The following is a 16824-nucleotide window of genomic DNA, read 5'->3' as shown; positions in this document are numbered from 1 at the left end:
ATTTTTTGGTTTAAAGCTTTTGATAAAGTCAATTATCTCTGTTACTATCAAAGCTATTGACTTGAAACTTAAAATAGTTATTTACTCCATAACTCTGTTTGAATTTTGCGAGAGTTATGCCCCTTGTTAACTTACAATTTTTTGATAAAGTCAAATATCTCTGTTACTATCAAAGCTTTTGACTTGAAACTTAAAATAGTTATTTACTATCAAAGTCTATACCAGGAGAAACAATCCCCATAACTCTGATTTTAATTTTGACTGAGTATGCCCCTTTTAACTTAGAAATTTTTGGTTAAAAGTTTTTACCGGCAAAGCTCTCATTTAGAGTCAAGCACTGAGAAAAGTCGAGTGTGCTGTCTTACTGACAGCTCTTGCTCTTTTTGTTTTTCTGTATCAGCGATATGGTTCTTTATAGGAATATATTTAATCTCTGAAAATCTGATATGCTAGAAATATTGAAATAGTGGATTTTATATGAAATAAAGAACAGCTGGATTTAGTGGTGTTCAGCCTAGAAACTTGTTTAATGTATGTAATTATATGAAACGTTATACTTTAATTCTGATAGACCCAGCAGCTGATCGAAAACTTTTGATAGTCATTTAATGTAAAGAAAGACTAATCACATTCGAAGTGCTCATGGTGGGCTATTGTGATTGTGCTGTGTCCGTCATCCATCTTGTGTGTGTCCGTCAAGTCATCCGTCCATCGTCAACAATTGTGTTTAAATAACATCTCCTAAACCACTGAATGAATTTTGATGAAACTTGGCATGGATGTTCCTTGGATGGTCCTCTACCAAAATTGTTCAAACGGTTCTGCCTGCTTGCACATAGGGGGCACCAGAGCTAAAAATAGAAAAATCTTCAAACAACGTCTCCTCCTAAACAGATAGTCTGATTTTGAAATAATTTCACACAAAGTGTCCTTATGTCACCTTCTTTCAAAAGTGTTCAAATTAATTTAATTTGTCAAAAAAACATGGCTGCCAGAGGGCGTGTTCCCTTTTCCCTATATGTATATAGTAGAAACTTAAAAAGTCTTCTTGTATAAAACTGTTAGCCCAATATTAAAGTAATTTCACACAAATTGTCCTTGTGTGAACTTCTACAAATATTGTTCAAATTTTTCTGATTTGTCAAAAAACATGTCAGCCAGAGGGTATGGTCACTTTTCTTCAACAATTTCTTTAAACAATATTTCCTGGAAAAAAAAACACTGAATGGATTTTGATGAAACTTTGCCCAAATGACCTCTTGGTAACCCTCTTTCAAAATTGTTCAAATGGTTCCGGATCATTGAACATATGGGTCTTTTTGGTTAGAAATAGGTTTTCAGCTATCAGACTTCAAAAATCTTTTTCTCTGGAGCTTTAATATTTGGCATGTGATATAAGGGTTTGACTCTCTTCCATACTTGTTCAAATTATTGCTCTAAGGTCAAAAATGGCCACACCCCTTTGTGTGACGTGTACTTACTATAGTCTTTTATATTAGAAACTTTGAAAATCTACTCTGAATCAGTAATAGCTGTAGAGCCTTGATATTTGATGTGTGATATCAGTGTTGTACTGTCTACCATAATTCTTCAAATTATTGTCCTAGGTTAAAAAATGTGTGTGACATGTATATAGTATAGGCTAACATAGAAGAAACCTAACTACTTGTACCATTATGTTATACAAACACACTTGAAGCCTTGTATACAGGTGAGCACTTTAGAATCAATGACCCTCTGGTTCTATTAATGCTGTGAAGTTCACTTTTATCAGCAAGGCATTAAAGAGATAGCAGTCAAAACCTGATATACATCACAATTATGAATTTATTTCCCCTGCACCACATTGCTCACATGGTTGAACCCTTGTTTCCTGTGACCTTTCCCATTAAAATATGATGCCATCTGACTGAAATATTACTTTTGACAGAGTAGTGCCATTTTCAGCAGAACTTCAATTATGTTAGTAAGCAGTCAGTTTACTTAGCCAGTTAAATGGATATCCAACCAATACTTGTCGTTGTTGTTTTTTGTTTTTGCAAGTAACTTCAAGAATCTGAAATAGAGGACAAATTACTTCAGACATTTTAGTGTCTTCTATCAAATCTGCAATGAATACATTTTCATCAGATGTGGATCAAACTTGGGACTTTGAGATTTTTCAGTGTATCCTTGTTCTTTACTTCCTAAGCCTACCAGGTAAGTGAATTTCTCAGTAATGCAAATGATGTTTGTTATATTACCATGTCAGGTGACCAAGTAGTTCTGGTAAGGGATATTGTTGAAATTTCCCCTATGATCATTACTATTTCAGGTGGAAACTCTAGAGCGGGAAAATGAACAGTTGAAATTACGTATTCGAGAGCTGGAGATGTTGAAAGATCGCTCAGATATAGAAAACTACAAACAAAGTAATAAGGTAATAGAGTGTTTTGATGTATTATTGATATGTTATCTTGTTGAAGTAAATCTGTTGGTTATGGATTTCTATGTTTGGGTTCTTGGAAAATGACAAAAAGTAATTTTATTGACAACAGTAAAGTGCATTCTAGCAAAAAGTCGAACTGACGATGCTTTTTAGCTTGACTATATGAAGTATGGAGAGCTGTCCTACTCGACCCGGCGTCTGCGCCAACGTCCTTCCGCGTCCAAACTTTGGTTAAAGTTTTGATGCACTTCCACTCTATCTCTGTAAATTCTTGATGGATTTGTTTCAAACTTAAAATAGTTATTCCTCATCATAACCCACATCATATGGAACAAAGGCCATAACTCTCACACCAATATTTCATGAATTATCCCCCCTTTTTACTTTGAATTTCAGGTTAAAGTTTTAGTATTAAGGATTCAAAAAACTACTTTAATTGTAAACATGTACAAAAAGTATTAACATGCTTCAGTTTTGGGTATAAAGTTGTATATTACGACTATGTAGAAGTTAATTATAACGCATCATTGTTTTTGGTCTCTGGTGTAATATGTAAATGTTTTGGACCCTCCATTATTGAGTTGGTTCATATGTGGTATAAAGGAGAACATTAAGTGTTTTCTTCTATATTTCCAAGCCAATGGTTTATTTTTAACTCACCTGTGCCAAAGGCTCATGGTGAGCTTTTGTGACCGGTCAGTGTCCGTCGTGTGTCGTCAGTCGTGCGTCCGTCAACATTTTTAGCTCACCTGTCACGAAGTGACAAGGTGAGCTATTGTGACCACTTGATGTCCGTCGTCTGTCGTGCGTAGTGCGTCGTGGGTCAACTATTTCTAAAAAAATCTTCTTGAAAACCACTTGGCAGAATTACACCAAACTTCACAGGAATGATCCTTGGGTGGCCCCCTTTCAAAATTATTCAAAGAATTGAATTCCATGCAGAACTCTGGTTGCCATGGCAACCGAAAGGAAAAAACTTTAAAAGTCTTCTTGTCCAAAACCACAGAGCCTAGGGCTTTGATATCTGGTGTGTAGCATCATCTAGTGGTCCTCTACCAAAATGGTTCAAATTATCCCCCTAGGGTCAAATTTGGCCCCACCCTGGGGGTCACATGGTTTATATAGACTTATATAGGGAAAACTTTGAAAATCTTCTTATACAAAACCACATGGCCTAGGGCTTTGATATTTGGTATGTAGCATCATCTAGTGGTCCTCTACCAAGATTGTTCAAATTATCCCCCTAGGGTCAAATGTGGCCCGCCCCAGGGGTCCCAAGTTCTACATAGACTTATATAGGAAAGAAAGCTTAAAAATCTTCTTGTCTGAAACCACAACACTTAGACCTTTGATATTTGGTTTGTAGCATTGTCTTATGGTCCGCAACCAAATTTTTTTCAAATTTCAAAAAATTTTCTTGTCTGAAACCACAAGATCTAGGCCTTTGATATTTGGTATGTAGCATTGCCTAGTAGAGTTCTAACAAGATTGTTTAAATTATGCCCCTGGGGTGAAAAGAGGCCTCGCCCTGGAGGTCACTTGTTATATGAGTTATATATAGGAAAAATAACTTCAAAAATTATCAGATCATATTTTCTATGTTTAATCATAATTACCCGATGACCCTAAGTGATTAGGGGTCTCCTGATTGTGACCTTGACCTACTGACCTGCTTTCTTGTTTTTTTAGCTCATCTGATTTTTTGAAAAAAAATGATGAGTTATTGTCATCACTTGAGCGGTTGTCGGCGTCTGCGTCGGCGTTGCCTGGTTAAGTTTTATGTTTAGGTCAGCTTTTCTCCTAAACTATCAAAGCTATTGCTTTGAAACTTGGAATACTTGTTCACCATCATAAGCTGACCCTGTATAGCAAGAAACATAACTCCATCTTGCTTTTTGCAAGATTTATGGCCCCTTTTGTACTTAGAAAATATCAGATTTCTTGGTTAAGTTTTATGTTTAGGTCAACTTTTCTCCTAAACTATCAAAGCTATTGCTTTGAAACTTGAGATACTTGTTCACCATCATAAGCAGACCCTGTACATCAAGAAACATAACTCCATCTTGCTTTTTGCAAGAATTATTGCCCCTTTTGGACTTAGAAAATCAGTTTTCTTGGTTAAGTTTTATGTTTAGGTCAGCTTTTATCCTAAACTATCAAAGCTATTGCTTTAAAACTTGCAACACTTGTTCACCATCATAAGCTGACCCTGTACAGCAAGAAACATAACTCCATCCTGCTTTTTGCAAGATTTATGGCCCCTTTTGGACTTAGAAAATAACAGATTTCTTGGTTAAGTTTTATGTTTAGGTCAACTTTTTCTCTTAAACTATCAAAGCTATTGCTTCGAAACTTGCAACACTTGTTCACCATTATAAGCTGACCCTGTACAGCAAGCAACATAACTCCATCCTGCTTTTTGCAATAATTATTGCCCCTTTTGGACTTAGAAAATCATTTTCTTGGTTGAGTATTATGTTTAAGGCAACTTTTCTCATAAACTATCAAAGCTATTGCTTTAAAACTTGCAACAGTTTTTCACCATCATAAGTGGACACTGTACATCAAGAAACATAACTCTATCCTGCTTTTTGCAAGAATGATGGCCCTTTTTTGACTTAGAAAATCATGGGTAGGACAATATTTCTATTATACAAAAAAATCAGATGAGCGTCAGCACCCGCAAGGCGATGCTCTTGTTTTAAGATACAGCCTTGAAATTTGGATGACATGTACAATTTTGCACACTGATCTTAAAACTGACTTTCAGCAACCATGAATGTGACCTACTGACCTACTTTCTTAATATTTTAGCATCAGTTTGACATTTGAAACATAGCTCATATTACTCAGGTGAGGGACCCAGGGTCATCATGACCCTTTTGTTCAATAATAGGCAATATTTGGGGGAATATACTTTGTCATTATTTTTGTATTAGTAGTTTTTAGCCCACCATCATCATGATGGTGGGCTATTCAAATCACTCTGCGTCCGTGGTCCGTCCGTCATTCCGTCTGTCCGTTAACAATTTCTCGTTATCGCATCTCATCAGAAACTACTGGGGGGATTTTGACCAAACTTTGTCAGAATGATGTATTGGTACCCTAGTTGTGTCCCCCTGAAAATCAGACTGGTTCAACAATTGTTTAGTGAGTTATGGCCCTTTGTTTATGTCTATAATTTACAAAGATTTATATAGGGAAAAACTTTGAAAATCTTCTTGTCCAAAACCACAGAGCCTAGGGCTTTGATATTTGGTATGAAGCATCATCTAGTGGTCCTCTACCAAGATGATTCAAATTCTTTCCCTGGGGTCTAATATGGTCCTGCCCCGGGGATCACATGGTTTATATAGACTTATATAGGGAAAAACTTTTAAAAACCTCTTATTCAAAACCACAGGGCCTAGGGCTTTGATATTTTGTATGTGACATCATCTAGTGGTCTTCTACGTAGATTGTTCTAATTATCCCCCTAGGGTCAAATATGCCCCCCCCCCCCCCCCCCCCCGGGGGTCACATGGTTTACATAGATAGGGAAAAACTTTTAAAATCTTCTTGTCCAAACCACAAAGCCTAGGGCTTTGGCATTTGTAATGTAGCATCATCTAGTGGTTCTCTACCAAGTTTGTTCAAATTATCCCCCTAGGGTCAAATATGGCCCTGCCCTGGGGGTCACATGGTTCATATAGACTTATATAGGGAAAAGCTTTTAAAATCTTCTTGTCAATAACCTACAACATGCAAATTTGGACCATGTGTATGGTTTTGAATGGCAAGATGAACCTTGACATGAGTTGACCTTGATTTTGACCTAGTGACATACTTTCACATTTCTGTAGCTACAGCCTTCAAATTTGGACCACATGCATAGTTTTGTGCACTGAAAAATACTTTGACCTTGACATTGACCTAGTGACCTACTTTCACATTTTTGAAGGTACAGGCTTCAAATTTGGACCACATGCATAGTTTCGTGTTCCGAAATGAAATTTGACCTTGATTTTGACCTAGTGACCTACTTTCACATTTCTCAAGCTACAGCCTTCAAATTTGGACCACATGCATAGTTTTGTGTACCGAAACAAACTTTGACCTTTACATTGACCTAGTGACCTACTTTCACATTTTTGAAGGTACAGGCTTCAAATTTGGACCACATGCATAGTTCTGTGTTCCGAAATAAAATTTGACCTTGATTTTGACCTAGTGACCTACTTTCACATTTCTCAAGCTACAGCCTTCAAATTTGGACCATTTGCATAGTTTTGCGTACCGAAATGAACTTTGACCTTAAGATTGACCTAGTGACCTACTTTCACATTTCTGTAGCTACAGGCTTCAAATTTAGACCACATGCATAGGATGTGTACCGAAACAAACTTTGACCTTGACATTGACCTAGTGACCTACTTTCACATTTTTGAAGGTACAGGCTTTAAATTTGGACCACATGCATAGATTTGTGTTCTGAAGTGTAATTTAACCTTGATTTTGACCTAGTGACCTACTTTCAAATTTCTCAAGCTACAACCTTCAAATTTGGACCACTTGCATAGTTTTATGTACCGAAATAAACTTTGACCTTAAGATTGACCTAGTGACCTACTTTCAAATTTCTTAAACTACAGCCTTCAAACTTGATTTACATGCATAGTTTTGTGTACAAAGAACTTTGTCCTTGAAATTGATCTAGTGACCTACTTTCACATTTCTCAAGCTAAGCTTTCGAATTTGGACCACATGCACAGTGTCGTGTACGGAAATGAAATTTGACCTTGAGCTAGTCAGTAAGTCTTGAAATTAGGAACACTCAAAAATGGCACATTGGTGGGCGCCAAGATCACTCTGTGATCTCTTGTTGAGTTGTCTCACTTTTATCTTTGGGTCATCTTAGTGTGTTTTTTTTTTTTTGGTCCAATTCATTTTTCTTAGTCAGACATGTTATGTTTAGTTTGTACCGCATTTTGCACAATATTTTGTACAATATTGATTTGTGACTATTTCATTATTTCACTTGTTTTATCCACATGCATAATTATTGTATGCCATGGATTATAAATAAATCTGAAATCTGAGTTTTGATGCACTTTCACTCTATCTCAGTTATTACTGAATGGATTTGATTCAAACTTAAGTTAGTTATTCAACATCATCATTCACATCATATGACACAAGGGCCATAACTCTTGCACCAATATTTCATGAATTATCCCCCTTTTTATTTAGAATTTCAGGTTAAAGTTTTGATGCATTTTCACTCTATCTCAGTTATTACTAAATGGATTTGATTCAAACTTAAAATAGTTGTTCCACCTTAAATTATCACCCGCATCATATGACACAAGGTCCATAACTCTGGTACCAATATTTCATGAATTATGCCCCCCTTTTACATAGACTTTCAGGTTAATTTTGATGCATTTTCACTATATCGGAGTTATTACTAAATGGATTTGATTCAAACTTGAAGTTGTTATTCCACATCATCACCCACGTCATATGACACAAGGTCATATTCACTCTTGCATCAGTATTTCATGAACTATCCCCCTTTTTGCTTAGAATTTTACTTATTTAATGTTCTTTATCTCTCTTAATACTTTTGACACAGACTCAAGCTATTGTCCGATATCTTCATTATGCCCCTCTTCGAAGAAATTGGGGTATAATGTTTTGCAGATGTCTGTCGGTCAGTCGGCTGGTCTTTCGGTATGTAGACCAGTCTATTTCTTGATGGAAACTCAAGAACACTTGGGCCTAGGATCATGAAAGTCGATAGCGAGGTTGGTCATAACCAGCAGAACAGTAGAACTTTTGTGTACAGTGACCAAATAATTTCTGTTCCTTGTGCAATTACTGAATGCATCAAAGGGGGGCATTTCGTGTTCTATGAGCTCTTGTTATACCCCCACAAAATGAAGTTTGGGGGGGTATATAGGAGTGAGCTTGGCGGTGGGTCGGTCGGTCCGTTGGTTTTCATGGTTTCCGTATGATAACTCATGAAAGGCTTGACCGATTTAAATAATTTTTAGTACACAGGTGTTACATCAGAAAATACAGGTCAAGTTGGGTTCAGTAGGTCAAAGGTCAAGGTCACAGTTACTCGGAACAGTTAAACGGTTTCCGGATGATAACTTGAGAACGCTTGGGCCTAGGATCATAAATTTTGGTACATAGATGTAACATCATAAAATACAAGTCAAGTTTGATTTTGAGGTCAGTAGGTCAAAGGTCAAGGTCACAGTGACTCGGAACAGTTAGACGGTTTCCAGATGATAACTTGAGAACACTTGGGCCTAGGATCATGAATTTTGGTACACAGGTGTTACATCATAAAATACAAGTCAAGTTCGACTTTGAGGTCAGTAGGTCAAAGGTCAGTGTCACAGTGACTGGGAACAGTTAAAGGTTTCTGGATGATAACTTGAGAACGCTCAGATCTAGGATCATAAATTTTTGTACACTGAGGTATAACATGATAAAATACAGGTCAAGTTCCACTTACAGAACACTGAAATTCATTTCCAGTCAGTAATTTGACCTAGAACCTTCAGACTTCAAAGGGTGGCAGGGCTTATGGAGTAGATGACCCTTATTGTTTTGGAAGTCACTCCATCAAAGGTCAAGGTCACAGGGGCCTGAATATTGAAAACAATTTCCAATAGAACATTGAAATCCATTTCTGGTCAATAACTTGAGAACCATTTGACCTAGAACCTTCAAACTTCATAGGGTGAAAGGACTTACAGAGCAGATGACCCTTAAATGTTCTTGGGGTCACTCCATCAAAGGTCAAGGTCATAGGGGGCTGAACATAGAAAACTCTTTCCAATCAATAACTTGAGAACCACTTGACCCAGAATGTTGAAACTTATTAGGATGATTGAACATGCAGAGTAGATGAACCCTACTGATTTTGGGGTCACTTGATTAAAGGTCAAGGCCACAGGGACCTGAACAAGGGAAACCATTTCCAATTCATAACTTGAGAACCGCTAGGCCCCAAATGTTGAAACTTAGTGGAATGACTGGACATGCCAAGTAGATGATCCCTATTGCAGCCAACCGTCAGTGTCTCTTTGACTTTTGCTCCTGTCCCCTATTGACTTTTTGCCTATATGACTGTGCAGTCTTCTAGTTTGTAGTTACATATTCAATTCTTAAACACACGTGATTTAAATTACCGACATTAATAATATGTCGAAATGCTAAAACATTAGCCGAAAAGTGAATATAATCTTACAAACAAGCACAGTTTGTTACACAGTTCAAATGTTATAGCTCTAAAAATGGTTATAGTCAACCTTAGAGATTTTATTACCAGATATTTTGGTTTTGTTTTAAATCTATGTTCACGGAACTGATATTCCGTGGTTATATTCCTGGTACCAGATATTCCCATGTCAGTGTATTTCTATCTTCCTTTGGAATTCCATTGAACATATGGTGGGGATAACACGAACCATTATAGAAAATGATATTGCACATGACTTGTGTGCACAAGTCGGGTACTAGAGAGGAAATAGGCTAAAGTTCGAACTTCCTCACCGGAAGTGCAGTTGGCCAGTTCATAGTCATAGACCAGATGCAATGGATATATCAAACAAGGGGGCCATGATGGCCTAATATCGCTCACCAGAGTTGGCATACTGACCTAGTTTTTGACCTCACATGACCCAGTTTCAAACTTGATCTAAAGATCATCAATACGAACATTCTGACCAAGTTTCATAAAGATTGGGTCACAACTGTGGCCTCTAGATTGTTAACAAGCATTTCCTTTGATTTGACCGTGTGACCTAGTTTCTGACTCCACATGATCCAGATTCGAACTGACCTAGAGGTTCTCAGGACAAACATGCTGACCCATTCTCATGAGTTTCAAACTTAAACTTTGGACCCTAGAGTGTTAACAAGATTTTCCTTTGATCTGGCCTACTGACCTAGTTTTTGACCCCAAATGACCCAGTTTCAAACTTGACCTAGAGATCATCTATGCAAACATTCTGACTAAGTTTCATAAAGATTGAGTTACAACTGTGGCCTCTAGGGTGTTAACAAGCTTTTCCTTTTATTTGACCAGGTGACCTAGTTTTTGACCGCACATGACCCAGATTCGAACTTGACATAGAGGTCATCAAGACAGACACTCTGACCAATTCTCATGAGATTCAAACTTAAAACTGTGGACTAGTGTTAACAAGATTTTCCTTTGATCTGGCCTCCTGACCTAGTTTTTGACCCCACATGACCCAGTTTCGAACTTGACTAAGAGATTATCAGGACAAACGTTTTGACCAAGTTTCATAAAGATTGGGTCAAAATATGGCTTCTAGAGTGTTAACAAGGCAAATAATGATGCATGCGGAACGCCGCCAGACAATGACCGGTCACAGTAGCTCACTTTGAGCACTTTGTGCTCTGGTGAGCTAAAAACGCAGAAGATGGTATATGTTCTCAATAAAAGTGCAGTTATTTCGATAAATGAGTGATTCTTTATTCTTACACACAGTTTTCGATTCCTTTTATATTTTATTTCCTTATGTCATTCATACTACTACTGTTCTTCAATATTTATCAATCTATCACTTAAGCCTGTCAAACCGTAAAAGTTAAAACTGAATATAAATGGTTGACTTCTAAATTGTTACAAACTACACTGATGAAATTTTGTGTCTGCCATCAGAAGACGTAGGTTCGAACCATAGAGTCACCACAGTTTTAGATGTCTCAGTTTTAAGATGTCGAAAATATGTACAAAGCAGATCGTTTAATTTAAAAAATGTGGTCAGAAAATAAAATGGAGGCTTTGTAAAATATGACTGCAGTATTAATTAAATTCATTAAATATATCAATACATAAAGCTGTGTTCCATTTTGTGAGTATTTTATTTAATTGACTGCATAATTTCCAGCAAACGATTATTTTGTCAGATACGAACCTACGTCTTCTGAGATCAGATGCAAACTTTCATCGGTGTAGTTTGTAGCATGATTTTTATGCCCCCGCCATAAAATGGGGAGAGGGGGAGCATATACTGTTTGTTTGTGTGTTCGGGAAAGATTGGTGTTCGTGTCCAGGCCATAACTTTGACATGCATGGTCCGATTTCAGAATAATTTCACACAAATAATAAGTATGGATAGACGATATGTCATGCTCACCAACCAGGTCCTAGGTCTAAGGTCAAGATCACAGTCCTTGGTTGAACTTAGCCAATTTTCACTAAATATATACTGATAATGTGGTGTTCGTGTCCGGTCCATAACTTTGACATGCATGGTCCGATTTCAAAATAATTTGACACAAATAATAAGCATGGATAGATGATGTGTCATGCGCAATAACCAGGTCCCTAGGTTTAAGGTCAAGGTCACACGTGGAGGCCAAAGGTCATATATGAGAATGACTTTGTCCTGAGCATTTCTTCTTCATGCATGGAGGGATTTTGATGAAAATTGGCTCAATTGTACACCATCATGAGACAGAATGTTGTGTGCAAGAACCAGGTCCCTAGTTTAGAATTACTTCCCTTTGTTGTTACTATGAATAGCTTATATTGTAATTTTTAGCTCGACTATTCGAAGAATAGTCTAGCTATTCTACTCACCCTGGCGTCGGCGTCGGCGTCGGCGTCACACCTTGGTTAAGTTTTTGCATGCAAGTACATACAGCTATCATTTAAAGGCATATAGCTTTGAAACTTATTTATTCTTTTTCTAGGTCAATTACCAACCTCACTGGGTCAAGTTCCATAACTCTAACATGTATTTTGAGCAAATATGCCCCCTTTTGGACTTAGAAAATTCTGGTTAAAGTTTTACATGCAAGTTACTATCTCCAAAACTAATGCAGATATTGAATTGAAACTTCACATGTGTCTTCGGGGTTATAAAACTAGTTGATAGCACCAAGTCCCATAACTCTGACCTTCATTTTGGCCAAATTATGCCCCCTTTTGGACTTAGAAAATTCTGGTTAAAGTTTTGCGTGCAAGTACATACAGCTATTACTAAAAGGCATATAGATTTGAAACTTATTTTTTCTTTTTCTAGATCAATTACCTACCTCACTGGGTCAAGTCCATAACTCTGGCATGTATTTTGGCCAAATTATGCCCCCTTTTGGACTTAGAAAATTCTGGTTAAAGTTTTGCGTGCAAGTACATACAGCTATTACTAAAAGGCATATAGATTTGAAACTTATTTTTTCTTTTTCTAGATCAATTACCTACCTCACTGGGTCAAGTCCCATAACTCTGGCATGTATTTTGGCCAAATTATGCCCCCTTTTGGACTTAGAAAATTCTGGTTAAAGTTTTGCGTGCAAGTACATACAGCTATTACTAAAAGGCATATAGATTTGGAACTTATTTATTCTTTTTCTAGATCAATTACCTACCTCACTGGGTCAAGTTCCATAACTCTTAACATGTATTTTGAGCAAATTATGCCCCCTTTTGGACTTAGAAAATTCTGGTTAAAGTTTTACATGCAAGTTACTATCCCCAAAACTAATGCAGATATTGAATTGAAACTTAACATGTTTCTTCGGGGTTATAAAACTAGTTGATAGCATCAAGTCCCATAACTCTGATATGTCCCCTTTTGAACTTAAAACTCTTTTGATATTTAACATTTTGGGTAATAATTTCCAGCTTCTGTGACAATATTTCGAATAGTCGAGCTTGGCTGTCTTATGGACAGCTCTTGTTTTATTACTGGTCGTAGGGAAAAATCAATACCACTTTTATTTAGTACAACATGCATGTTACATCCAATTTACCTATCTCTACCTGGTAAGGATTTTGGTGTGGACTTTTTTTTTAAGATCAACTTTCCTTGGCCAAGGGTCCTTCTTTTTGTTTGTGAGTAGTACCATGTCTGTGACCTCATGTTGCGGGGGCATCCATGTCTGTGACACATTTCTAGTTATTTTTGTCGTGATATATAAACAAAGAAGTGTTTAGTTAAAGTATACTTTGTAATAATCATAAGTTTGAAATTGTTTTATTATCATCCTCTTCAAAGAAAAAATATACACGTATGCATTTTCATACTTGTTGCATACTTCAGGTCAATGTATCTGCACATCAAGCTAAGCGTTGTGCACATGTTCGAAGTAAATGTGATGAATAACACCTTACCGGTACATAAAATTATGGGACTAAACCCTTTCTCTTCTCATTGAATTATTGTATGTGTAATCTAAATCTAAACCATTTCCTCATTTCAAAAAGAGAACTGTTTATACACATTGCACAGACAATTTGGTAAAATTGTTGTCTATAACAAGACCTGTTTGTATTTGTTTGTCATGTAAAGAACTTTTTTTTCAGAAACGTCGATCTGTTTGAAGATTGTCATGAAAAACATTTCATTTTGTCATGATTGTAACATTATTTCATTTATATATCCACCAATAGAAAAAGAAACTGAATTTAAATTAATGGAAATTTACGAAATAAGAACAAAAATGTCATTACTTTACTGGGGGTAGGGGGAGCGTGGCGAAGGGATTATAGGAATGGTCTGCATCCGTCCTTCCGTCCGTCCGTCCTTCCGTCCGTAACAAAATTGTGTCCGGTCCATATCTCCTAAACCCCTTGAAGAATTTTCATGAAACTTGGGTCAAATGATCACTTCATCAAGACGATGTGCAGAACCCATGAGTCAGCCTTGTCGGTTCAAGGTCAAGGTCACAACTCAAGGTCAAAGGTTTGAGCCTGCCATTTTGTGTCCGCTCTATATCTCTTAAACCCCTTGAAGGAATTTTATAAAACTTGGGTCAAATGATCACCTCATCAAGACGATGTGCAGAACCCATGAGTCAGTCATGCCGGCTCAAGGTCAAGGTCACAACTAAGGGTCAAAGGTTTGAACCTTCCATTTTGTGTCCGCTCTATATCTCCTAAACCCCTTGAAGGATTTTCATCAAACTTGGGTCAAACGATCACCACATCAAGGCGATGTGCAGAACTTATGAGTCAGCCATGTCGGCTGAAGGTCACAACTGAAGGTCAAAGGTTTGAGCCTTCCATTTTGTGTGCGCTCTGTATCTCCTAAACCCTTTGAAGGAATTTTATAAAACTTGGGTCAAATGATTACGTCATCAGGACGTTATGCAGAAATTATGAGTCATGCCAGCTCAAGGTCAAGGTCACAACTAAGGGTCGAAGGTTTGAGCCTTCCATTTGGTGTCCACTCTGTATCTCCTTAACCCCTTGAAGGATTTTCATCAAACTTGGGTCAAATGATCACCTCATCAAGAACTCATGAGTCAGCCATGTCAACTCAAGGTCAAGGTCTCAACTGAAGGTCAAAGGTTTCAGCTCTGTATCTCCTAAACCCCTTGAAGGATTTTCATGAAACTTTGGTGAAACGATCACCTCATCAAGACGTTGTGCAGAATTCATGAGTCAACCATGTCAGTTCAAGGTCAAGGTCACCGCTAAAATCAAAGGTTTTACCCTCTCTCTATCCATAGCAGTGGTGGGGGATTTAGCTGTCTTTCAGACTGCCTTGTTCTTTTAAGGAATCGATAGCGATTGAAATTTTGTTCGCTTGTTCAAATTTATTCAAAAATCTATCTAGTAGTTTCTTAAATAAAGGCGTCTTTACGCAAAATTTTGGGTGAAACTCTACGTCAGTTTTACCTGTTTTGCGTTCATAAATCCTTTGCCTCCGATGTGACGTCGAAATAAACTTGACAAATCATATATCATTGGAGAGATAATTTTAACACAACCTTAAAAATTAAAAAAAATTGCCATATTTTTGTTGTATATGAAAACGCTACTTAAAAAACCTGTCAAGTACGTCATTTTTTGCTCTGCTGAAAAATGACGTTAGGCCTCACCAAATTAAACGTTGTTCATCGGATTTGCCGCTCGTATATTTTAAGAAACATAAAAAAAAAATTTGTTTGTTTTGGCTTGCGCTCGCCCCACTGAAAAATATCAAGCCAAAATTTGTTGGTGCGCTACTTTTTACGGACATAACAGTGTACAAATGCTTATAATTCCAGTCCAAGATTGTTCTTATATGGACTTTAATCGCAATAAATACATACTACTACACACACCGTCTATAATATATCATGATACTTATATTTAGTTGCATTAAAGTTATTTCCCCTTACGCAGTTACGCCATTTTCTTCGAATGTTTACCATACTGAGTTGCTACAAAAATCAAATTTATTTCATTGAAATGGGATGAATAAATTTATTTGATAAAATCAATCTACATTATTTTGGTAAGGGTAAATACGTACTGATGCATGTCACTTTTCTGTTGTTGTTTTTTTCCAAATGATCAGCATTTGTATACGAAAATGGGTGGAGTTAGGAATTTACATAAGGTGCTGGGTTCAGACCAATTTAAATCTCTTAAATTTTCCAATCCTCGAGTAAAATAATGTTAATGCGCATTAACCTTCATTTCAGACCTTAATTGAGACTTTGTTTCAACAAATTTAATCCATTAAGAAAGTGTGAAGTTAGAAAAAGAGCTGTCCGTAAGACAGCACGCTCAACTTTTCTCAGTGCTAAGACAATGACTCTGAATTAGAGCTTTGCCAGTAAAAGGGGCATAATAGTGAATAGCTTTAAAGTAACAAAGATATTGGACGTTATATAAAACTTAAAATATTCTAAATTAAAAAGGAGTAGAACTCTGTCAAAATTCAAACAGAGTTATGGGGATTAATTCTCCTTGTGTAGACTTTGATAGTTAATAACTGTTTTAAGTTTCAAGGCAAAAGCTTTAATAGTAACTACCGAGTCTCAACGTAAGCGTTGACTGGTGGCATAATTACGTGCGAGCAGGGCGCTTTTTGTGGTAGTTTTCACCACTCAAGGTAATGTTTTCCTTCGCAGTTTGTTCATTATTAAAGCTTTGTTATTGGGAACTGGCCGAGGATGACCTACAATGAACACTCTTTTATGGGGATGTATCGAAATTTTCATATCATTTGTATTTTTTTCTAACATTCAGGAAATATTCACTGAAAAACACGTATTTGACTACTGCCCCTTTATTTTCTCATTGTAAATGGATAAATTAGTGTTAAATGTCTCGTATTTTCGTCATACAGGTACGATATACTCACTTTAGCAGATCGGTCACCGTTGTATGCCGTTTCAAAAATACTTAGTCTGGCAAAGGTTTTGTCTTACGTCCGAGTCGGTGGTTCACAAAAATAAAAATGCGTAAGTACGATCGAGCAGGTGGAATTTATGAAAAACAGTATTTTTACGAGTTTTCAGGATCCGACAGGGTACAAAAGTCATTTTTGAGTCGGCTAAACGATGAAATCGTTTTGACGAGTCCTTGCTATCCAGCGATTCTCTAAGTCTAAATGGACCAAATAACACAGTGAAGGGATGTAGTT

The 16824-nt window shown here is 36.9% G+C and overlaps 1 protein-coding gene across 9 annotated transcripts in view; it reads left to right on the top strand.

The window, feature by feature from the left end:
• The window catches only part of LOC123559586 (PTB domain-containing engulfment adapter protein 1-like), a 228074-nt gene that overhangs the window by 139884 nt on the left and 71366 nt on the right, over positions 1 to 16824 (top strand). For all 9 annotated transcript variants that reach the window (XM_045351536.2, XM_053552557.1, XM_053552558.1 and 6 more), the window contains one exon: positions 2315 to 2419. In XM_045351536.2, coding sequence (XP_045207471.2) covers positions 2315 to 2419 — 105 coding nt within the window. The remainder of the gene's footprint in view (positions 1 to 2314; positions 2420 to 16824) is intronic.

The sequence above is a fragment of the Mercenaria mercenaria genome, chromosome 10 (assembly GCF_021730395.1).
Source record: "Mercenaria mercenaria strain notata chromosome 10, MADL_Memer_1, whole genome shotgun sequence".
Lineage (NCBI taxonomy): Eukaryota > Metazoa > Mollusca > Bivalvia > Venerida > Veneridae > Mercenaria > Mercenaria mercenaria.
The sequence above is the reverse complement of the archived record's forward strand: the minus strand, read 5'-3'. Positions and strand labels throughout refer to the sequence as shown.